Here is a 23,276-nt window from a genome sequence, read left to right as displayed (position 1 = left end):
TGTGTCCACACCCAGTGAACCATCGTCCAAGCAGTAGTAGCTATAGATGGTAAGTTCCTTTTCCCAGTGAGGTTTAGTAGCTCAAGCATGTGTTGTACTGGCATGGCCATATTCCTTCTGCTTCTCAGGCTAATGCAGCCTTTACTCTTTGGGGCCTCTCTGTGCAGTAAGATATTTTCAACTTCAGTCTCATTAAATTTTCACCTATCACTTGGGCTTACATGCTGTAAGCTTTGAGAGCCTGGTCCTTTCTACCAGTAGAGGGAATGAGCTCTTAGTGCTAGCATTGCTGCAGGAACAGAAGGGGGGCACAAGAACAAATGGGTTCCTGTTGGGCATGAATAAATTCAGTCTGGAAAGGAGGAGGATTGCTTAGTGATTCTAACTATGAGCTTCTGAAACAGCCTTCCAGTGGTAGTAGAAGGACTAACTCCCCAGTTAGTCTTGAAGGCAATGTATGGAATGAATTGTGCTGTGAAATAGCCACGGGCCAGACTTGATGATTCCAGAAATCTATTGCAGACCCCTTCTCCCCTGTGCAAGTGTGTCAGGGAGTGAGTGATGACATCATCCCTACCCCTTCCAAAGCTGCACTCGAATAGCTGCAATCTGGCTTTTTTAGAACCTACCACTCGGAAACGTTTCATCAGCTGTGGCAAATGCTTGGGATGTAAACTCCATGTGTTTATTTGGAAGAAGTACGTATCTAAGTAAGATTTCCCCTGCCACCCCATCTTACTTTCTTGACACTATTTTTACATTTTACCTCACAAGAGTGAAACAAGCTAGCAAGGAGCAGGCTGTTGCAACAGCCAGAGTTAGAAGTGCTTGCGTAGTTGAAGAACACCCCTTTTTTCCCTGCTGGTAGCATGTGTTTTACTTGCTAAGCATATCTGTATCAGAACCGTTGACAAATGTGTTCTAGGTAGCCTCATTGACCAGCATGTTTCTGTTGCTGCCCTCTTTCTTATTAATAATTTGGACAATATGGTGAATAATTGGAGGTTTTAGTATGAGAATATTTCCACTGGTAGCATAACCTCTCACTGCAGTGTCTTGTGTACAATTTCTTACATGCAGTTGTTTAAATGCTGCTGAGGAATCCTACTAAACAGCTTGTAAAATCCTTTGACTATGAAAGCTTAGCTAATTATACAGGAGGACACAGTGAATTAATTCTGAAATTAGTCTGGCACGTTTTTCAAAATAATTTTTCCTGCATCCAGAATGAAATGATTGATTTTAAGTTTCACCTGGATACAATTTGAACTTCAATTAATAAACCCTCTGACCCATTTGCTATTAGCAGCACAGCTGTGTTCCCTTTCCTTCCCTGCTGAACACGGGTAAGATATATTCTTTTATCATTTTACTTATTTCACTTGACCTTAATATTAACATTTCACAGTGTTAAGGGGAGAGGGCTGGCAAGTATATCCTAATTACTGTGTATATTCTACCCTGGAGTGCTGGAACATGCAGTACTCACAAAAGAGTTCATTTGTGCAGTACCACTGGTGAGCAGAGTTATTAATGAAGACGTGCACACAGATCTCAGTATATGAGTGACAGTTCTGAGAGGAAAGTGAAATTTTTTACTGTATTTTATTCTATAGTATTACTGTGTTTAAAATACTATTTTGCCCAATATTGTACATAGTTCCACCAGTTGCATATAGTTCCACTATTGTTTTTAGGGCTCTGTTGAACCATGAAGTAGCAGGAGGAAGCTCTTCCTCTAAAGTGTATGAGGTTGAAATAAAAATGGAAAAGTGAAGGGTAATGGAAACCCAGTTCTGTTAGATCTACAGTTTGGAAAGTGATGTGTGCTTCTGAACAATCTAGAGTCAGTGCTCTGTTTCCTGAATCTGTCTTATGTATTTCTCAGATTTCCTGCCCCCTCAGTTACCGAAAAGTATTTAAAGAGGCTAAAATAAACAGAATAAATGAAAAGTACTGATTTTTCTGAGTAAATGCTGTGTTGCTGCTGCATTATTAGGTGGTGGGAAGTGTAGAAAGAGATGGTCACGTAATTACAAAAAATTCTAACAGCTATATTCTCTTTTACTCTACTTACTGAGGAGCTCTTTAGGAATAGCTGAACATGGAGAATTGGTGAGTATTCAAACATGAATGATTAAAACCAGTTATGCTAATGCAATGCATTGTTCATTGCAATTACCAGGTTTCTTCTCAGTGTAAATTATCCATGCTTATATTGCATATGATACAAAGTAAGGAAATATGGGTGGTGTGAAGTTTCAGTACAGTTTTGTCTTCACTGTTAACACCCTGTTGAGAAATAGAGAATGGCTACAACCTCCTTTTGCATGCAGATTACAGGTTGTATGCATTAGTTACATGCCAGCTAATGAGGATCTATTGTTAAAAGTCCCCAGTGTAATTACCACTTTTTAGACTTGCAGCATACTTGGTACCCCTCCTAGAACTGTTAGATTTCTTCTGTTATTTACAGCACTGCCTGGGCTATTTGCTATTGTAAATTAAAAGGAAATTTCTCTTAACAGAGGTCTGTCATTTTGTCCTGTGTGTACAGCACAGGGCACAGCAGGCCCCTAGCTGAGCCTGCTAGTGCTGCAGTAATGTGAATAAATCAGAATCAGACTTGACTACTGCCCTTCTCTGGGAGCAGAGTTCAGCAATAGCTGCTTCTGCCGTGCTGTTTGTGCTGCCTGCAGCCCGTGGCATTTATACCTTTCATCGGCCAGGGTCAGTCTGGAGCTGCCCAGCTGGAATCACCATTATTACCAAAGTGACAGGTTACGCCAGTGCTTTACTCCTCTATAATGATCGTCACTGTTGTAAATTTGATCTGTTCTTATGGCATCCTTGCAAAGACTTTTTGATAAATCAGTCACCCATGTTTGCATCTTCTGAACTTGTCTCCTTCGTATTTCATCTGCAACAGAAATGTTCCTCTTTTTCTCTTTCTGTTAAAATGAAAAGCAGTTTATGTCTGTGGGGAATATCCAGGAATATCCCACTTGCTTATTTGTTACAGGACTTGTTACATGGATTCTTGAAATAAATATTAGGTAAGAGACTACTGCTGAAATCTAGAAATTATTTTCTAGTAAGATACTGTCTTACTGTGCTCACTCAGGAAGACCAATATTATTTATGCTTTGTAAGGAACAAGTTCTTTAAACCCATATTTTACATAGAGATTTTCCCAGGACAAGTGATGTCGTGATTTTTTTCAGGTGACATCAGAAAAGGCATTTGATTGTGTTGGAAGTCTGTTATCTTTATGGCTGGGTTAACAGAGTCTGAGCCACCTCAGTATCTTCCACCTCAGTATCAATATGAACAGCCAAGATGATAATTAGCAGTTTTGCATTTGAAGCCTTTTTTGAATTGTGACACTGAAATTTCATCCCATGTGCTCACTGCCCCCCACCCTGATAAAGGAGGAAGAAATTAGAAAGCTCTGGGCAAGCACCTGAAGTTGTGATGTAAAGTCTGTTTAACACCCCGATGGAAAGTCTACGTATACCTTGCATGGTACACATTTGCTCCCCAGCCAGTCTTGAAGTTCCAGCTGTCAGGTTTCCTGTGTGCTTCTGACTTAGATGTTTCAATTTCTTTTACTGGATACAGATGCTAGAATAACCCATGCTTCTGGTGTTTTGTTTTCAGACATCTGCAGTGCAATCTATCTGGGATTATCATAGTGTCTTTCGAAGTTGAAAGCAAGTTAAAAAAAAAAAAAGAAAAAAAAAGAAAAAGCAGCTGTCATTCATAGTAGGACGCTTCAGCTGATTATGCTCTGTGAACTGCATATGACCATCTGAAGGTTTCTAGCAGGTTTATGAGGCGCAGCTTGAGCTACATGCCCATCAGGGCTTTGGAGAGTAAACATGTCTGCTTTAGATGGTTCTTCAGATGCTTATTTCTGCTGCAGGCTTGTACATGAGTTAAAAGAACTTCAGAAAATCATTGCCCTAGACCACCTTTGTACAAAAAGGCAATTATTATTTTTTATCCTCAAAATCTGGCCAGCAAATTCAAGACCTAGTAGTTTCAGAAAGCAGGTGTTTCCAGTGTTCATTGTTGCTAGACTTGTTTCTCGTGTGTGGTGAAAGTTTCTGGATTTTTTTTTTAATTGTCATGGTCATTCTACTCTTTTTCTCTTTGCTACCAAAATATTTTAAATTGTATTTATTTTAGATCTGACTGCACTGACATAACTGATCCTTTGTTCTGTTTATATATTTAGGGAATATACATGAGCTGCTATTGTTTGAAATAGTCTAGTGATATCTAATGATCAGGAACAGTTGGGCTGGGTGGGCTGCATGGAAAATGCCTGGAAATGTGAGATTAAGGAAGATCATTTTATGTAGAAACCTGGTGTAGCTTTCTCATTAGACCTATACAACAGTGAAATCCTAAGGCACATTTTATACTTTTTTCTTACCCCTGGCAATACTATGGATCTGTCTTTTCAAAGTGTTTGTCTGCTGCTACACACCTAGATTTTTCGTTTCCACAAGCAGCATCTATTTAACCAGCATGAGAATTCAGAATTATTTTTTAAAAAAACTAGTAACACTACTGTTATAAAGTAGTCTGCAGGGTAAGGATCTGTAAAACTGCTTATACTTTCTAAATTAACAATGATAATGAAGTCAGGCTGGAATGTAGAGAAAATTATGTGAAACAGAACACGACCTATCTTTCTGGAAATCCATGTGGTATGCAGACTCAGATTAGAAGGCATAAACTGACAAAAGCAATATCCAGAAAAAAAAAAAAGAGAGAGAGAAAAACATCTTTATTTCCTCAGCAGCAAGACTTGTACCAAAGTAAAACATATCTGTTCTTGGGTATTAGAAGTCTGCTGGGCAAAATGTTTGCTAAGAACTCCATATCTAAACTTGTCTCTGAACTCAGGTTTTCTGACTCCTGGAGTCACGGAATGAATACAAAACAGCAGATTCATCTCCTCATATCTCTTTGAAGTTATTTTTATCTTTGCAACTATTCTACATGTTGGTGGTTCACCCCAGGCGTACTGGACTGGAAGTATGAAAGATACAATTCACTGCACAGAAATGCACCAATCCTTCTGTTTGCTGTCCAGACAGTCTGCTGCAGAACACAGCACAGCAGAGTGGATTTACACCAGGTCAGAACCTGACCATGCACCTCCCTGCAGTCCTCCTCTTGGTTTATTGTACACACAACCATTTTTTTTGTAATATATGTACACCTTTTCTTGATAACATTTGGTTCTCACCACCACACCCTTTCATTGCAGGGGTTAGCTGCAGTCAGTAAGGATCAGCGGGTCCCAGGGAGCAAAGAGAACGCCGAGGGGGGGATGCAAGGAACAGGGCTCTTAGCTGGAGGCGTTGGGAGGCAGGAAAGGGGGAAGCCTGAAGCTCGCACAACACTCGGAGCAGGGGCTGCTCATGCAGTAGCCTTCTGCAGTAGCTGGGGACTGCCAGCTCTGAAACAGCTCAACTTGCAGAGCTGCCCGGGGCGCGAAGGCCGGCCTGCCCGGCTCTCAGGAGAACAAGCTGCCCCTGCTGCTGTTCAGTGTCTCCGGAGACCTCCGAACTTTGATCAGGGCTGACGGATTTCAAAGTAATTTGGCTCTGTGTGAAAGTTCTTTAAAATAATTCCTAAACCCAGCTGGTTGCAGCTGTGCCCACGTCAGGGGAGAGGTCTGTGGGCTACGCCGCGGGCAGCCGCGCACCCGCTCCCGGCTGCCGCTCCAGCCCGCTCGGCCGCCCCCCGCCGCGGGACCCCGGCCCGGCGCAGCTGTGCGCGCAGCTGGCGGCGGTCACCCCGCCGGCAGGCAGCACCTCACTCTCGGCAGCACAGCGGACGGCGACACCCGCGACAGGCGCAGCGCGTCCGAGCGGCGCGGACGTGCCGGCAGAGCCGCGTCCCGCCGGTGCCCGCGGGCAGCAGCAGCACATCGGACAGCGGCCGCCGCCCCGCCCGGCCCGGCCCGAGCGCGCGTGCGCGGGGCCGCGCGACCGGGGGCGGGCGCGGAAGGTGCGCGCGCGCCGCCGCCCGCCCGCCCCCGCGCTGAGGTGTCGAGGCGGTGCCGGTGTGTCCCTCACGGCGGCAGCGGCAGGAACCGCACGGGCGGTGCCGCTGCGGGGACCTGCCCGCCCCCGCGCTGAGGTGCCGCTGTGTCCCTCGCGGCGGCGGCAGCGGCAGGAGCCGCACGGGCGGTGCCGCTGCGGGGACCCGCTCCGCCCGCGCCCCCCGGACACAGCCCGCCGACCGTGAGGGCTGTGCCGTGCTGCCCCCCCCCCCCCCCCCCCCCCCCGGGGCGCTATGAGCCATGAAGCCGCCCGGCAGCAGCTCCCTGCGGCAGCCTGGCTGCGGCGGCTGCCGTCGCGCCGCGCTCCTGCCGCTCCTCGGCCGCCTCGTCTCGCTGCTCCTGCTCCTCCATGGCTCCTCCTGCCCCCGGGCCCGGGCGGCTGCAGCGGCCGCCGGTGGGTATGGCGGGGCTGCGGGTGCCTGAGGTGTCTGCGGCCCCTCGGCGGCCGTCCCCCGCGATAAACCCTGGCAACATCCATTTCCCCATAACCATTCCTTCCTTCCTTCCCTCTCCCATCTCTGTGTACGTGTCTGTGTCGGCGTGTGTCACCCCGGGGCTCGGTTAACGTTTCCTTGGCTTGCTTGCACAAAAGCGAGGTACGTGCGGTGCCGGTGCTGCAGTGTGTTGGGTAGGGATGCTGTGCGTGGAAAGACGCCGGTGAGGGATGCGACGCAAAAAGCTTCGGTGGGCTTTGTGTCACGGTGCATGTGGACGGCGATCCGCTGGTTTGTCTTCTTGGGGTCGGATTTTTGTGTGTGCTTTGTTGTTTATTCGCTCTTGGTTGCATGTAGGTGACATGTGGAATGCTCTGAATGCAGTCTGTATGTGCAGCATGTTATTATTATTAGTACACTGCCGTTACATTGTAATATTGTGATGTTGTTACATCGCGTTGATTGACTGTCTTGAAATTTTAATGAGGAAAGATACAGGATTTCGTTTCAAAAACTGCTACTGAAGAAAAGGGCTCTTGTCAAAGTTAAAAGAAGTACAAATCAATTCCCTTTATATAATAGGAAGTTTAGCATTCAGTGCACATGGACTTTGAATTCAGTGTATGTTAGCAACACGGGGAGTATTCTTAGCTTTTTGTAGATTTTTTGAGGGGTTTTTGTGAAAGAATTTAGCTATCCGAGAGGGGGCAAGGGGTAACTACATATCCGTTAAGTTTGGTTTTTTTCTTCCTGAAGGTTGAGAGGTATTAAAATATTTATAATCTATGGCTGCATATGAAAATGTATATGCAATTAAATAAATAACGTTATTTCTGAAACCATTTTATGTGTGAATAATGAATTAAATCTAGCTCAATGAGTAAGCTATCTTTTTGTTTGCTTGAGTGATTAGTAAAATGTTAGAAAACTGCAAGAAAATATGTAGCTTTTTCATGGAAATAAACACATTCTGCCATGGAATTTATGGCTGGCATATCTTTCTTCCCCAGGCCTAAACTGGAATGAAACAGCAGGCGGGATAGAGGAAGTACTGGCAGATGAAGAGAATACATTTCAACAGAGTAACAGCAGTAACAGTAAAAATAACAGCTACAGCAATGCAATCCAGAAAGAAATCACACTGCCTTCAAGACTAATCTATTACATCAACAGAGACTCTGAGACCCCTTACCACATCCTGGATACCAGGACAAGGCACCAGCAGAAACATGACAAGGTAGGGTAAAAAGAGGATCATCTGCAGAATTTTCAAAAAAGTGGTATGTGATGTGAAACTGTGTTTGTTTTAATCTGTAGATAGTCAAGACTTAATGGTGGTCCCTACCACAATTTTTAGGAATTAAGGGAGTACATGTAATTAAACAAGAATGTAATTTCCCTTGTGTTAACTTAAAAATAATTATTTTGAATTTCAGAATGGTTCAGAAGTGAACTGTAGATGAGAATTAGGTGAAGTTGACTTGGCTAATCAGCATAGATTCTGATGTCTCCACTTTTGGTGCACCACCATCAACAAAATATTTCTTCCAAAATAGCTCTGGACTGCAAAAGTATCTGCATAGGGAGCTTCTTTGGAATCTTAAACTTGCAACAAGAGTTACTTAGCTTTGAGTGTGTGGGGCACTGCCTAATAAATCAGCATTCATTTCCTGCCACTGTATGGCCAGTGAAGACCATTGTAAAGTGTTTCCATTTTTTTGTCAAACAGTACCTGCATTCTTCATTTTTAATGGTGAGATCTAATATTCTATTTTGTATGGATGCAGCTAGTAAGTGGTGTGGGGGGGTTATGTTTGTTTGGTTTTTTTGTTTGTTTGTTTTTTCTCTTTCCTGAAATTGTATGGAATTGAACAAACTTTGGTTTTGTGGAATAACTTTAAAGAAACTGTAAAGAAATAAACCTGTCTAAGCTATATCACTTAGTACCTTTTGCAGTTATTTCATCCTATTTTTATAAACCTTTATTTTAAAAATTAATGTATTCCTACAAGGGTAAAAGGTAAAGTGAAGGTAAAGATGGTTTGAATATGAAGAGATTACTATGGTAGGGAAGAGACAAATCAGTGTGTATGATGTTACTGAAGGACTTAGCTGTAATGGAGTTTATACCTATTGAATAGCATTTCTCTTGAAATTTTAGACAGTGAATTTAATATGTTATGTGTGCTTATGTTGATACTGATTATGTGCCGTTTTGGATGTGGAATTAATAAGGTACTGAATAATCTTTGAAAAAAGAAGCTGAGATAGCTGTATAGGTTTTATGTTTTAATAGGAAGAAAGGTTGCTCCCTAGCATATTGAACATGGATACTGGTGTGTGCCTTTGGGTGCATCTCAATACACCAGCGTGTTATAGTTGGTATAGAAAAGCTTTTTGTTTGTTGGAGCTACTTAACACTACATTCAGACCTAATACTCTTTCAAGTGAGACCACTCTTTTAAATACATTTAAAACACTGAGGTCTTGCTGTTCCCCTCTTGGGAAGAAAGGGATTTACAAGTGCTTGCAGACTTGCCTTTGGGAATGATACTTCCTCCATGTTGCTGTATGTGGGGTTTTTTTGAAATCCATAGGGGACAGTGTCCACCAACCTCTATGCTTACCCAGCACCATCCACGAGAGAGAACATTGCTGTTCCTTCCCATGCCCTATTGTATCTACGTGTTGGAGTAAAGCTCTGCAGAAATCAGTGCTGACAGAATTGGTATTGATTTCCATGGGCATGCTTGCTGCTGACTATTGTGTAAAGTGGATCTTCTTTCTACTCACCGTGTCCTTTTTAAGCACAGGGAATGCTAATGCTGCAGTTTTTCCCACAGGAAAGTTCCTTAATCCTGGGCCTTCATGGAGAGTGACATTATGTTGACTTCATTCTTCTGGCATGAAATTTCTATTGTTTTATGGTTACTGTTTGTATTTAATTGAAGGAAAGAGTTGATTATGTTCATGGTCTGGATGGATTTTTGTATGTCCTGCTTCCAGATCGTTGTTCCTGTCATCTTCACCCCAACTTGCATCTTGTGCCTTTCCTTGCATGAAGTAATTTCTTTGCCCTTTCATGTACTTTACAACAACTCAAATATTTGTTATCATATTATTTTCTTCTGTTTAATGTTTGCTATGATCTTCTCTGCAGAGCAATGATTGGGACTGGGGGAAGTCTGGGAGGTGTAAAAGGAAAATAACCCAAACAACCCATAAACAAAACAATGCAATTGATTGTGAAAGATCCCCAGGGGTTGGTTTTGATTTAGGAGGAGGATTCTTTTTATTATTAGCTTTTGTCCATCCCCAGAATTAAAAGAAATGCTATATTGTAATAAATCTTACTTGTGAGATTTTGATGTCTCTTACATTGGTAATGAAGAAAAGTAGCCAAAATACCTTTATAGTTAGAAAAGAAAGACATCTGTATTCAGGATTTTTTTTAACAACATGTGAAAAAAGTTAAAACAGCCTTATATATGTATAGAGTGGAAAATGTTGAGGAAAAAATGTTTTTGTTGTTCTTTTACTGTTCCTGGGACCATACATTCTAACCTGTATTTTCTTGTCAACTTTAATATGCCATTTCTAGGCATATGGTGTGGAAACAGTCTCTAGCTATGGATAACATTCAGTTGACTCCTTTCTGTGGAACTTCTCTGTAGTGATCAGAATAATGTAATATTGCCAGTTTGTGGGATTAGGCCTGAATGCCTCAGAAATGCTGAGTCACTATAAGGAGAGGGTGAGACTAGAGAAAGTGGTGTGCATGTGGGAAGAAAGAGGTAAAGTTGGAGAAATATAATTATGTAAAATTATTTAAAATGTATTTTAAAAGTCATGTCCCAAAAGTAAGGGTCTGCAACGTTCTTCGTGAAATCTTGGTAGAAATTAAACACTGGAGAGAAAACAGTGTATCAGAGAATTAAAAACCCCATCAATAATAAGTTACTTTCTTAGCACTGATTCTCTCCATCCCCTTTTGGTGAAATGTCATCATATTGAGAAGGTGTATGTGATCAAGACCCTCTCTCATTCCTTCTTCTTGGAAAAGGCTTTTTATCACTATTAAAAGAAAGAAATGTTTGCCGTAGTTTTGACAAAGTGATCTATCTCCAAGGGGGACAGAGTTTTAGTATATATTTTATTTTAGCTTTATGCTCTTAGAAAAGCAGATTTTAAGTACCTGATGCGTGAAAACTCTAAATTCTGTGTACCTGTTTCCTCGTAGTTGGATTAAGGCTAGCTGGTTTTGAGTTCTTCTGAAGTTATTTTTAGTGCAAAATGCTCAAAAATGAGCATCTATTTATAAAAACACACTGAAGAAGTTCACAGGAATCCTTAAACTTGATGAAGAGGTCTGAGTCACCTGTGTTGTCTTTTTAAACTTCTGCAGGTGGAGGTAGTGTTTTGAAGGTAATCTCTTTATTGAACCAGATAACTGCTTTGGTTCATTTTCACAGGCTCCATACACAAGATTTTTAGGAGCTAGCAGGAAGACTGCATGGGGCACAACTTGTCACAAAAGACTAGGAGCATTTCCTTACAGTGGCCAGCAGAAGGAAAAATCCTGCGCTGCAAGGTGGTTGAACATAATAGCATTGCTGGAGAAACACAGCCTAGGACAACCTTAGCAAATTTTGAGTGGAAAATAGCTCAAACTGAATGCATATGAAGGCAGACTGTATCTACTGGACAGTTTCTGAATCATAAGTTTTCAGGAGCTGTAAAGAAGTCATCTCTTCATGCATAATTATAAGCTGGTAATATAATTTTGGGGAGGAGAGAGGTGTTAGGAAAACTGTTTTGCAGATCCTAAAGCAGAAAAAATAAGGAAGAGTACATTTGTCTATGAAGATGTTCCATATTCCCCCCAAAAGTTTGATTTATTTAGAGCTATTTTTCATGGGGTGGAACTCCAGGTGTTTCTGATGAGGTCAGCTGTTTGTCATTTACATAAAGAAAATATTCCTGCCTGGTGAATGCAATAATTTTTGTTATGTTGCCTTGCTTTAAAGGTGGAGATACAGTGCTGTCTCAGTAATTTTAGTATGCAGCATATGAAAGTTGAGCAGGAAAGCATTCTTGAGATGAAGGAAAATAACTCTTTTCCATTTAAAAGGAAGTGGTGTTGCAGAAAGAGCAGATTTTTTTTGCAAAAGACCAAAGGTCACAACTGGTAAACTCTTAAGAGATGGCATTATGTGAATTCTTACTAAAATCCAGATAAAAATCCTATGCACTAGTTAGTCTTCCCTTTACTTGCCTGTTATAGGCCACGGTTTCACTTTTAATCCCCATGTAATGAGAACTGGTCAAAGTAATGAATGAAGTCCATGTGACTTGTATGTATTAGATTGTTGTACAATCTTCGTAGTATTTTGGCTGGCTTTGCCTTTTTTTTTCTTCTTTCCTGATCTTTCTGTGGTGCAGCTTCAGTTTGTACTACTTGTAAATGGAAGATTGTGTGTACTTTGTATTTTTTTCTCTATTCTATATTGAATTTGTATTAATGCAGAAGGCTTATCTTGACTCTGTCTTCAGTAGTTACTAACAGGAGGAGTGAAATTGGTCTTTCTGTCTTTGATTTCTGGGAGTAGGAGATTTTTCTTATGCCAACTTCAGCTAGATCTAGATCTTTGTTTTCTTAGCTGAAATGTGGGTCATGTTATTTCTACAAGTTTTTAAATTCTTTTTTTTTTAAAAGATGTATTTCTGGGTCTTCTCGTGAGCTTCACACCATAACCTATAGAAGGTTTCATTTCCTAAGTGTTAGGCAGCACAACACTTGTACTTGTTATGCCTTGTTCCGAAATAGAAATAAATGAAGTTTATCGGTTTTCTATCATTTGTGGGAAGCTGGGTACTGCAGGAAAGTGGCCCAAGATAGGGATGCACTCCTTTGTGGAGTCTTATAAAAGAATCCTTGAGAGAGATATGGCTTTGGAGGCCAGTGTTACTACAGAAGGGTATCTAGGTATTGCCCTGTTGGGGAGAATGGTGAGTTCTGGCCCCTGGGGCCAGTAGGATTGCTTCCAGAGGCAGACTTGGGTCTTTTTTCATATGCCCACAGCCTTTCTTTCAAAGAATAGTCTTCAAGGCTTGGGGTTCAAGTGCATCAAAGTATCTCCTCTATTGTTAAAGTCCAGAGACAAATCATTAACAAGAGGTTTTCTGAAATGCTGTGTGTTTTAAACATCAGTTTTCACATGCTACTGGGATATTTATGTATTCTGTTTCCATATGAAATGTTTTATTTCCAGGGAGTAGTGGAAGGTAACTAGAAGAGGGAATGGTTTCTGTATGGGGTCTGAGGATAAGCCAACAAGCTAAAAGCAGGATTATGAACTAATATCTAGTAAGTCATGCTGACTTGTGACCAAACTTAGGCTATTATTAGAATGAGGGTCTAGAGCAAAAAACTGTTTTGATGGTGTAAAATCCATCTAAATCTGACTTACATTTCTATTTCCATAATGAGAGGGATGAAACCCCTTGCTCAGCTTCTAAACTGAGAGAGGTAGCTTTTGGCCATTATTTTAGTCAGCAGAACTGTATGCAAAAATAGATTTCTAAAAGCAATGAACTTGTCCTTTGGAGATTTTATCTGTATGAATCCAGCAAAAGACTCATAGCTACCATCAGTCAGTTAAATAATGCTATTACTTTTGTTTAAAGACTTGTGACATAACTTAGTATTTTTGGAGGGATAACACATTATTACGTTGGGCATAGTTTTACTGTGAAGAAAGTAAAACCAATATAATAGTTTTTTGGTGATGATTGCAAGTTTCCTGGAAGTCTGAAAAAAGTGAATTGTTGGCAAATGATGCCCAAATGTGATAATGGAAACAATGAAAGGATTCAAGTTGTGACATAGATCAGTAGAACTGAGATTCCTGTTACAGCCATTTTCATATCGAAACATACTGTAACCTAATGACTGATTTGAAAGAAACTGGAATTCTTTATACATACGGATTTTTAGCTTGGAAAAACCCCTGAGAGCTACTACTTTGCATAAGCAGCTATAGCACTCTTAGAATGTCCCTAGTATGAAGAATCTCTTATTACAATGACTACACCAGTATTTGAGCTTCCAGAACAGGGGAAACAAAAACCTTTTTTTTTTTTTTTCCCCCTAAAATTTGGGTATGCGGACAGGAAGAATTTGAAAGACTCAGACCTTTCTTCAGCCCGCATCTCTATACGTCATCAGTAAGTCTTTGCTGAAGAAAAACTTCATATAATTTTGGAGCTTTGCCATTGGATTAGGCTACAGCTGTCAAAGCAGGAACCTCTGCACAAGTTTTTGGATGATAAGCAAGCACAGACAAAGGAACTTAGTCTCCTCTTTATGTAAATATGCAGGTGTGAGTCTTTGCATGTGTGCAAGCCGTACAAGAAGATGATGTTTAATATTTTTCCTGCAAAAATATATATATAGTCTTCAAAATATGTGCTGATCTACATTATATTCTTATTTGAATTTATATTTCTATGCCAATGAGAAGAACACTGTATTTCGGATTATACTTTGGGTATTTGTATTACACAGTAGCTGATGAGAGAATACAGTGAAATTATAAGGTGCATAACAGAATTGCAGATACTTTTCTGCAGTATTTCCTCCCATCATTGTGGTACATGACAGTTGTAATGCTTAAAACACCTGGCGATAATTCACTGGTAGCTTTTTGTGCTAACTTATTGCAGGAAAATAATCAGTTTCAGGATTAGATATTTAGTCTCATTACCTTCAGCTGGCTTCTGGCTTTTGGGGGTGGTTATCCATTGTTAAACTGGCTTAAGAGAATTTGTATTTGCTGTAGGAGCAGTGTATTGCATTCACCTGAATTTAAAACAGTGCTGTTGTGCATTTGCTAAACTTCAGGCATTTAAAATCTTTTTGTAACCAGTGATTTCAGTTGATCTTGGTGGAGATCATGCCCTGTTGCAGGTCATCAAATTAGCGTCAGCTGCTTTGCAGCAATTGCTGTTGTGTACAGGCTGCATCTGTTAGATAGCAAGGAGTGTTTTTAAACACAGAAGTAGTTGTTTTCAGAAATAGCAATGTTGCTATATGTAATTCTACAAGAGGAAGGGCTTTCTTGCAGACCAAGAAAAAAATTACTTTTAATAATTTGAAATTGCAGAAAGATAAAGAAGACATGATTCATGTCTTAGAAAATTGAAGGGTGATACACCAGTATAATAGGCTTGATTGGACAATAGAAAAGCTGTAGTAGATCAGACTAATCATCCATCTAGCTGTCACTAAAATCAGTAGCTGATGCTTAGGGAGAGATTTCTCATGTTGCAGAATGATCTTAATGGAATAGTTCATGCTCTTGTAAATTTTGCAGATAGTTAACCCTGAAATCTTGTTTGTGGCATAGATATGAAGACACACACTTTTAGGTAAATGCTACTTGTGGAGGAGATTCAAAGGAGTAGCTTGTGTAACTCATAAGCGGAAACTTTATGGCATAAAACTAATTGCAGCCTTTTTCCTGTAAAAAATTCTCATGCTCTAAAACATTTAATTAATACATGTGTGTTTTGAAAAGGTTTTTGTCATGAACAGGTGCTTGGAAAGCTCCTTGTGATACTTGTTCCTTAATTTCACTTAAAAAAAATGGATTTGGGGCTGAAAGGCCTCTCCTACTAGGCATGTATTTAACCTGACATACCCTTTTTTTCTTTTTTTTTAATGTATATGCTAGCGGAGTCACTCTGATCATGCCACCTGTTTGTGTTTATACTTAAACTGTTTTGCTCTGCTGATTCAGAGCAGCTGTAAACTTAGTTCTGCCATGCCGGTGTTAGCAAATTGGTGAATCGGTGAGACAACAATATACATTTACCAAAAAATAGAACAGAGAGAAGGATTAGTACTGGTTTGCTTCTACATGATACTAGATATCAGCTAGGAATATTTTTTTTTCATTCTTGTTTAGAGTTGCTGTATTTTTTAATAAACAAAACCAGGCTTTAGCTAAGATTGTTTAATGGCATTAAAGACATTTAAAATATTTTGTAAGTAAATGACTTTTATTTTTAAAAAAAGAAGCTTGACAACAAAGCTCTGTGACCCTGTTGAAGGGGAAGTGATTATTCTGGCAGCAAAGAATGATAAAGTAATACAGGAAATGTCACAGTTAATTTTAATCACAATAGCAATTTAAAAAAAAATTATATTGAAGAATTTTCTGAAAGCTGATGAATAACTTTGCTGAGAAGGAAGATGAAAATTGGTACTCCTTTGTGTAGTGCAAAAATGGAAGAGCAACATAAAGAGCTTACCCTTTGTGGAGAAATTTCCAAAGGAGAACAGAACTATGAACCATAAAAGGTAACCTTCATACGATTTAAGTTATGCTGTAGATTAGCTAGAATTTGATATATTTTCTGTGGCATACCTGAAGATTAATTGTCATGGTTAATAAAAAATAGGGGTTTTTTTTTGTCTTTTTACTAACAGGCTTAGTCATAATATTCCAACTTTGTGTAATTATTAATACTGTATCAAATTAGTGTATAAGTAAGCATGATTTGATTAGAACATTGTCAGGAAAGATACTATGAAATTCAGATCTAATCTCTTCAACCCTGGTGCAACAGCGTGTTCACCAAAAGAAGTTCTTGGATCATCTCCTATCATCTCCGTATTTTTCATTTAAAACAGAAAAGCATGTTTTAAATGTCTTTTGCTACAGTTATTACAGTATAGAGAAAAATAAAGAATACAATTTATCTCACAGGAACTGAATATCCTGACAAGAAAGACAATGTTGATTTGTTGCGTGTTGACCAACGTCAGTATTCTTTATACTGGTTTAGCTACAGTGCCAAGTATAAAGCCATGAATTTTGAAGGGATTACTTTGAAGGAATCTTTCATAATGTGTAATATGATCCGTGCCATGATTTTCATATTCAAAAGTGTGTATTACAAATGCTTTAATTATTTCAGCCTTTTAAAGGGAATGATTGCAATAACTTAAATAAAAGAACAGTATACTACATTACTTATGCTTTTGTTACGTAGCCATCTGGTTATGGCAGAATATAGACATTTGTGTGAAACGTTTTTCTCTTTTTGTTTTCTTTTCTTTTTGTGAGGGATGAGTGTGTATTTGAAAGCATACTTTTCAGATACCATTTGCTTCCCTCTAAAAAGGAAAATGCTTTTGAATCAGAATTTGGTGCATGGACAGAAATTTTCATATGACCATGAGATTGGTGAAAATAAGCATGTTTTTCACAGTCACATTTATTATATATAAAACTCAGTGAATATTTTGACAACTGTGTGTTTCTGTTTACAGGCTGTACATCTGGCCCAGGCAAGTTTCCAGATTGAGGCCTTTGGCTCTAAATTCATCCTTGACCTCACATTGAATAAGTAAGTGCCTGATTTGAGGTTTCTTTCGCTTCTCCTCTTGTTATCTTATGGTACAAGGTCAGGGCATGTGATATTTCAAGATCTGTTGAAAAAAGATGCTGTTATCCAAGTTTATTAATGCAAAACAACATTTAAGATTTTCTTAATGTAAGGTATCAGTAACCCTTGCTGACACCCATAAAGTAGATACCCTTAAAATTTTACTGTTCATGGTAAAATAAATTATGATGAATGGAGAAATTCCAGTACTGGGAGTGTTTGCAAAGTGTGAATTTTCTTGTGCCTTTTTTTAAACTAATTGATGAATTATCATGAGATGTTTTAGTTGCTCAAGTCTGTGTGTAGGAATACTGTGAATACTTGTATGAATGGCCTGTCTTTCATGATCTGGATATCATGCTGTTGTCACTACAGTCGTGAACTTCCTAATGAGCTGGGAATCTTAATGGTGTGGCTGCACTGAAAGGCTAGACTCTGTTTGCCTGTAGGACAGACAATTTTACATAACTGTTTGGTCTAGAAGAACTGACTTGTAATACTGGGCAGCGGTGGTTTAGTTTTTTATATCCCACATGCTTTTATATCACTGCTGAAGGTATGGAACTATGATTTTCTAAAAATTGTAACGACCTTTTTTGCCACTGAAAGTTTAAGAATAAGGTACAAGTATAAAATTCATACTAACTACTGGTCATGTAAAATGTAATGCTCAAAAGTGCATTTGCCCCTTCTGTGGTGCTTGAGACTAAGCATGCTTAAAAAAGGAAAAACAAGTTTACAGAAACAATTGCATACTGATTTTAAAAAGCATTCCTCTGGTCTTGAGGTTCATATGAGGTCTTTTTTTGGTCTTAAACTGTCTTACAAGGGAAGTTTTCTTAGGGATAAAGATGCAAACTTATTAAATCTAATAGCTTCTAAATGCAGCAAGTTACAGCTTTATAAAATTTGCAGAACTTATATTTGCATATTTTGCTTCTTGACTGCTAATTATCAGATATTTTGCTGTAAAAGTGAACTGGAAACATTTTCCTTCATCCATGCATGATTTTGAAGTTAGGTTGCTCTTGCATTTTCGTCTTTCAAAATGTTATGTGAAGTCTTGAGTGTTTGGCAAAAGATAATTAGTGCGAAGGCTGGGAATGTCACACAAAATTGAAGGACGAAGAAAGCTTGAAGATAACTGGGTGTTCTCTAGGCTCAGGAAAAATTATAGTGTAGTGCAAGACTGTTGTTTTATGAGGGTTGGTCTTGTGCATAGTAATTCCAGTGGATAATTGTGACATTTGTGAGGGGAACCGATAGTTAGTGCCCTCTAAGCTACAGGGAATTCCTGCTCTTGGTCTGCTATCCACTGTTCCAGTCTGCACATCCAGCAAGTAAGTGAGAGTGAGCAGACATTCCCAGAATGGCACTGTATTTAGGGTATGGCTGGTCACACAGACAGTGACAAAGAAAAAACATTGCCTTCACTGGCACCACGTAAACATGCTGACAGCAGTTAGGTGAATAAGAGGAAAATAGGCTCATAAAATTCTTCCACAGCTGATGAGAATTGAAAGTTTTCTGGTCAAAGGTATGCCAACCCTCTCCTGATTCATGGGCAGGCCAGCATTCACTGATGCAAATGTTAACACAGGCTTTAAGTTTATTCAATATTGATGCCTAGGCTTGAGGTCTCTTACGTGGTCACTGTCTTAGGCCTTAGTCTTTCAGATACAGGTCTCCGTATAGTTGTTGACAGACTCTCAGGTTTCCTTGCAGATCACGCCTACGCAGACTAGAGAGCAAGGTCACAAAGGGAGTATTTATTGCAAGTAGCATTTAACATAGGACAGACGGCAGTGTTCAGGTGCAGGGCTGTGCCAAACTGGCCGACTGTCTTGCAGCTTACACTGGTGACTCCTTTTTAGGCCATCTCCTCTTCATTTTCCAACACATTCTGTCCTGATTCACCTTCTCTTCCCTTGGCACATTCCCTGAATATTCCATAAAAATGATTGCACATATCCACAAGTCTGGGCAGACATCCTGAGATAAGTTTGTTCCTTCCCAGGAGACAAATTATGTTTACCACTTCTTATCTCTTCTAAAGTTCTGGCTGAACCTCTTCAAGATCATGCCTGAGTGACTTCTTCCATGGCCCGTCGGTCAGTGGCCTAAGAGACACAGTGAAGACCAGAACTCTTATCTCCTGTTCATTAGGATTTGGGTTTTGTTGCATTTCCTGTCCGAGTCTCATGATGAATGGCTATTATCCAAGAAAAATCACAAACCCACTGACATTCCCCATATCATGGCAATGTTACTTACCCCTTGTCCAGTCCTGCTGTTTGTCCTTGCTTTTTTTAAACAACAAACGGTTTCTAAGTAAGTGTACAGAATTTTTCTAATTGTGGCTGCTTTCTCAGCAATCAAGAAATGCAGTGCCTATCACTTCAAAAAGAGAGAGGCAGCTTTTTTGCTGTGCACCTTAGCTGAAAAAGTTCTGCTCTTGTGATATCAGGAATGTTCTTACTGACTATATATAAGATACAGGTTGTTCAGGTGCCTTACTGATATCCCTACTGCTTGCCTCTTTATATATTAGGTTTTCTCCTGGCTTCCTTAGTGGTTTTTGACTCATAAACATTTGACTCTTCATTTGGTTCTGCTCCAGAAAATTACTTCAAAAACCTGTCCTTCTTTTTGACTGGACACAGTACTCTAAAACTCTTAGTCATAAAACTTGTAACATAAATTGTAAATACCTTTGAAAAAGACCCATTCTTGTGTTTCAATTATGTTTATGTGTTTAGCAAAAAGCAGCATTTTGCTATGTTGGGTTTTAGTTGACATACTGGTACTGCTAATGTCTACTCAGAAGCAAAGGCAGAACAATTGGGAATACCCTTGTATATGGTGAATATATTTTTGTATCAGTTGCTCTAAGGTGAGTTAATGCCACCAACACTGTATGTATTCTGTGCATTTTGGTTTTGTTCCTGTGGTTTTTTTGAATGTTCTACAGGTAATTAAAGCTAAAATCAAGGATGGTTATTACATACAAACAGGTTCTAGTTTTTAGTTTTCTTTACCTCTGTTGGAACCTGTGTGATTGCCTACCTTCTATGTTGCAAATGCTCTTTTTTTCACAGCAAATATTATAACTTGACAATTAAGTGAAGAAAATTGGATATTCAGTTTCATTAATAACTGTTGAGATTTTGTAAGAAGTCGTGGCAGTCTGAAAGTTTATGGAGCATGTTACTCAAAAATTTTGATTTGTTTTCCTTCTTGCCATGATGCAATGGCACAAACAGCTTGAAAGAAATGCAAGCTCCTCAAGCCCTTGAATCCAGTGTGCAGAGGCAGTTAATATGTAAAATTTGTATGGAGCTTGAATGGGTAACCAACTTTGCAGTTGCACAAGGTCTAAACCAGATGAAATATAATTTGTTATCCTAAAGGTGGTTTTTGGTAACTTTTTCTGACAGGAAGACTCAGGGAAAAAGAACTCAATTTTGAACTGAGCAAGGTGAGTTACTCAGAAATTTTAGAAATCTTCCCCCTTGCTACACTCAAATGTTTGACCAGTTGCAGGCTCTCAGTGTGATGCCAGTTAATGATGATGCATAATAATTGCAGGTATGTTGATTGTGGAAATAACTTGGTGCTAAAAGTAATAGTTTTTATAATCTCTAATGGATTAAATAATGTTTTTAGTTAATACCCTTAGTACGAAAAGATTGTAGTGCAGTAGTGGGGTAATAATCCCATTTGAAAAGTTAAACTTGCAGTTCAGCTATGATTGTCTGCCCAAACTCAATAAATTTCTTATGCAATGAATTACATGTGGCATTGTCATAAAACACAATTTATATAAAGAGCCTTTAAAAGTGTTCACTTATTTCAGTAAGGTCACTTTTGTTCTCAAACAACGCTGTTGTAACATTGTATTTGGGTAATCAATGATCCTAGTATATCTGACCAGTTTCTTACTTTATATTGATGCATTATTTACGCAAACAAATGTTTGCAAGGTACTAGCAAGTTAGTTTTTAATGATGTCATTTCCAGCAACATGTAAAAGACTTTTAACTTGCTGTTCTTCTGCTGAAAGAGAAGAGTTTTTGCAGGTAACTCTTAATGTCCTGTTTAAAGCTAGCAGGCTTTATGTTCTGGTGGAGTACTAAAACACATTAAAGAGCAGTACTACCAAAAGCAGTGAATTAAAAATGTCTACTTGCTGCTTTTTCAGTGAGGAGGGAAGTCAGCTGTATTATCTAGCAGTTTGCAGCCATGGTCTAATACCAGCCTCTAAATAAAGAGGTCTTCACCAGCATAGGGGGCTGAGGCTATACTGGAACCTTGACCCACTGGGACTGTGGTGGCTGAGACACGTCCAAGAATAGGGAATTACTTGATTGATATGGGCAGAAACAGAAGGTAAAACCCAAAGACAAAAATTTCTCTTCCTTCCTACTGATAACTTGCCTCAAAATTTAGGATTCTCAGGGAAGGGTAGGAAAAATAAAACACCAAAATCAGTCTGTATTTTTTAGCTTTTCCTTCTTCTCTCTGTAGAAGTTCATCTTTCCAGGAAACTCTGTTTCCAGGAAAATGGATTTATTTTCAATGAAGATATAGAAAAAATATTTGGCATCTTTGACATGAACTGGAAAAACCTAACCCCACTGCATTTGACCATAACATGACTTAACAGTTTGAGACATTAAAATATGACTATGGTAGAAAGTCAGTTTCTTTTGTGAAGTGCAGTCAACATAACAGCAAATTTTATCTAATAGTTTGAACCTTATAATTGGTGTTTATTCTTTATGGTGTATGTTTCTATAGGACTGAATTAACTTGAGAATTGTCCCAGAGGAGCGTACAATGTTAGCCTAGTTTAAAAAACAGTAGGGCAGTAACTGAATTATTTGAGAAACTGCTTGATTCTTGGGGTTTTCTTCATAATTCTTTTTTAATGATAATGGGAAAGCTAGTCACAGTTTCTCAGACAGAAACTTTGAGTATTTATGATATTCTCTTAAATAAACACTTAAACAATTAGGGTATTAAATGGATCCTATAAGATACACAAGGTAAATTAAAGGCAGTAATAATACTGTGAAAAGTTAAACTCTAGTTGGCTCTAAAAAGTTTGTTACAGATGAAATGCAAGGAACTCAGTGTTTGGATTTTACAGCAATGTGTGTGCCCTCCTGTAAGTGCAGTCTTGTAGATAACAGAGCTTTTACTCCCAGAGCTGGAGGCAACCTATGAAAAATTGTCATTTATCTCAGTGGGCATTTCATTTATGAAGTCTTAGAGGCTGATGTGAAAACTTCTCACTACTCTCACAGTAAAGAGGTGCTTCTTTATATCCAAACCTATAATTTTTTTCAGTTTAAAGCCATCCCCCCTTGTCCTATTGCTACATGTCCTTGTATAAAGTACCACTTGTCAAACCACTTGCTTGGGGAGAGAAAACTTCATTCTGTGCACTCCTGATCCCAGATTTAACTAAGTGTGGATCTCTCATCCATCTGAACAGTTTTTTGAATATCTCTCAGCTGAGATGCCACCACAGCCATTGGTTTGGTGGATTGTTAGGGTCAACAAGGCTTGGGAAAACAAATACACATCTGTAGCAATATGACAATGCTGCGAAATTCCGTGTGGCAGGATGAGGATGTTGCCTTCTCCCTCTCATGTAACGATTTCTGGTATCAAATGCAGGAGGAAGTTTGAAAGAAGGTGCTTCTCACAAAACTAATTAAAAGGTAAATTTTGTTACAGGATGCTCTACATAATAAACTATTTACAGGAACTAAAAAATTGGAATAGAATGGCATAGAATTCATGTTCTGTAATATTGTTCAGTTGTTTGTGTCTTCATATCCTTGTGCATAGCACTTTTTAAAGTGATACCCCCTCTTCAGCATGGTGGTATACAAAAATATGGTGGAAACTGACCAACACACTGTTAATATTCTGAAGAACTCTTCAGACTGCTGCCTTCAAAATGCTTGCTGAAATAGCCAATAAAATACGGCATGTTCCATTCTCAGAGGGAGAGCTTCAGGACATAGCTAGAGGAAAGACCATGAATTTGTTTCCTGCACTGCCTTGAACTGACTGAGGGTTTCTTGCACTGAGAGAGGCAGACGGATCCAGAAAAAAATATGCAGCATTTTCTGCACCCTTCTATATGAGTATTCCAAACCATGCTATTATATGCTTTCCTGTCAGTCTTTTCTGGAGACCTATTCCGTGTTTGAGCATCACCTAGGTAATTTCAGTTTGTAAATCTGTGGTTAGGTAATCCTTTCTTCTACCTCAAAGACAAATGAAGC

The 23,276-nt window shown here is 39.3% G+C and overlaps 1 protein-coding gene and 1 long non-coding RNA gene across 4 annotated transcripts in view; both read left to right on the top strand.

The window, feature by feature from the left end:
- The first annotated feature begins 1,318 nt into the window (after positions 1 to 1,318).
- Positions 1,319 to 4,885, top strand: LOC136293236 (uncharacterized). Of its 2 annotated transcripts, none has more exons than XR_010722115.1 (4): positions 1,319 to 1,346; positions 2,085 to 2,115; positions 3,023 to 3,056; positions 3,661 to 4,885. It is a non-coding gene; the product is annotated as an uncharacterized lncRNA (long non-coding RNA). The 2 variants fall into 2 exon arrangements; XR_010722114.1 differs by having other exon boundaries at positions 1,322 to 1,346; positions 2,082 to 2,115.
- Positions 4,886 to 6,325: 1,440 nt separating this feature from the next.
- ADAM23 (ADAM metallopeptidase domain 23) overlaps positions 6,326 to 23,276 on the top strand; it is a 67,000-nt gene continuing 50,049 nt past the window's right edge. For both annotated transcript variants that reach the window (XM_066189727.1, XM_066189726.1), the window contains exons 1-3: positions 6,326 to 6,479; positions 7,530 to 7,756; positions 16,859 to 16,935. In XM_066189727.1, coding sequence (XP_066045824.1) covers positions 6,326 to 6,479; positions 7,530 to 7,756; positions 16,859 to 16,935 — 458 coding nt within the window. The remainder of the gene's footprint in view (positions 6,480 to 7,529; positions 7,757 to 16,858; positions 16,936 to 23,276) is intronic.

This window comes from Chamaea fasciata, unplaced genomic scaffold (genome assembly GCF_029207755.1).
Source record: "Chamaea fasciata isolate MVZ Bird 193981 ecotype frontalis unplaced genomic scaffold, bChaFas1.0.hap1 SCAF_8, whole genome shotgun sequence".
Classification (NCBI taxonomy): domain Eukaryota; kingdom Metazoa; phylum Chordata; class Aves; order Passeriformes; family Sylviidae; genus Chamaea; species Chamaea fasciata.
Note: the sequence above shows the minus strand (reverse complement) of the source record. Positions and strands in the feature narration are given on the sequence as shown.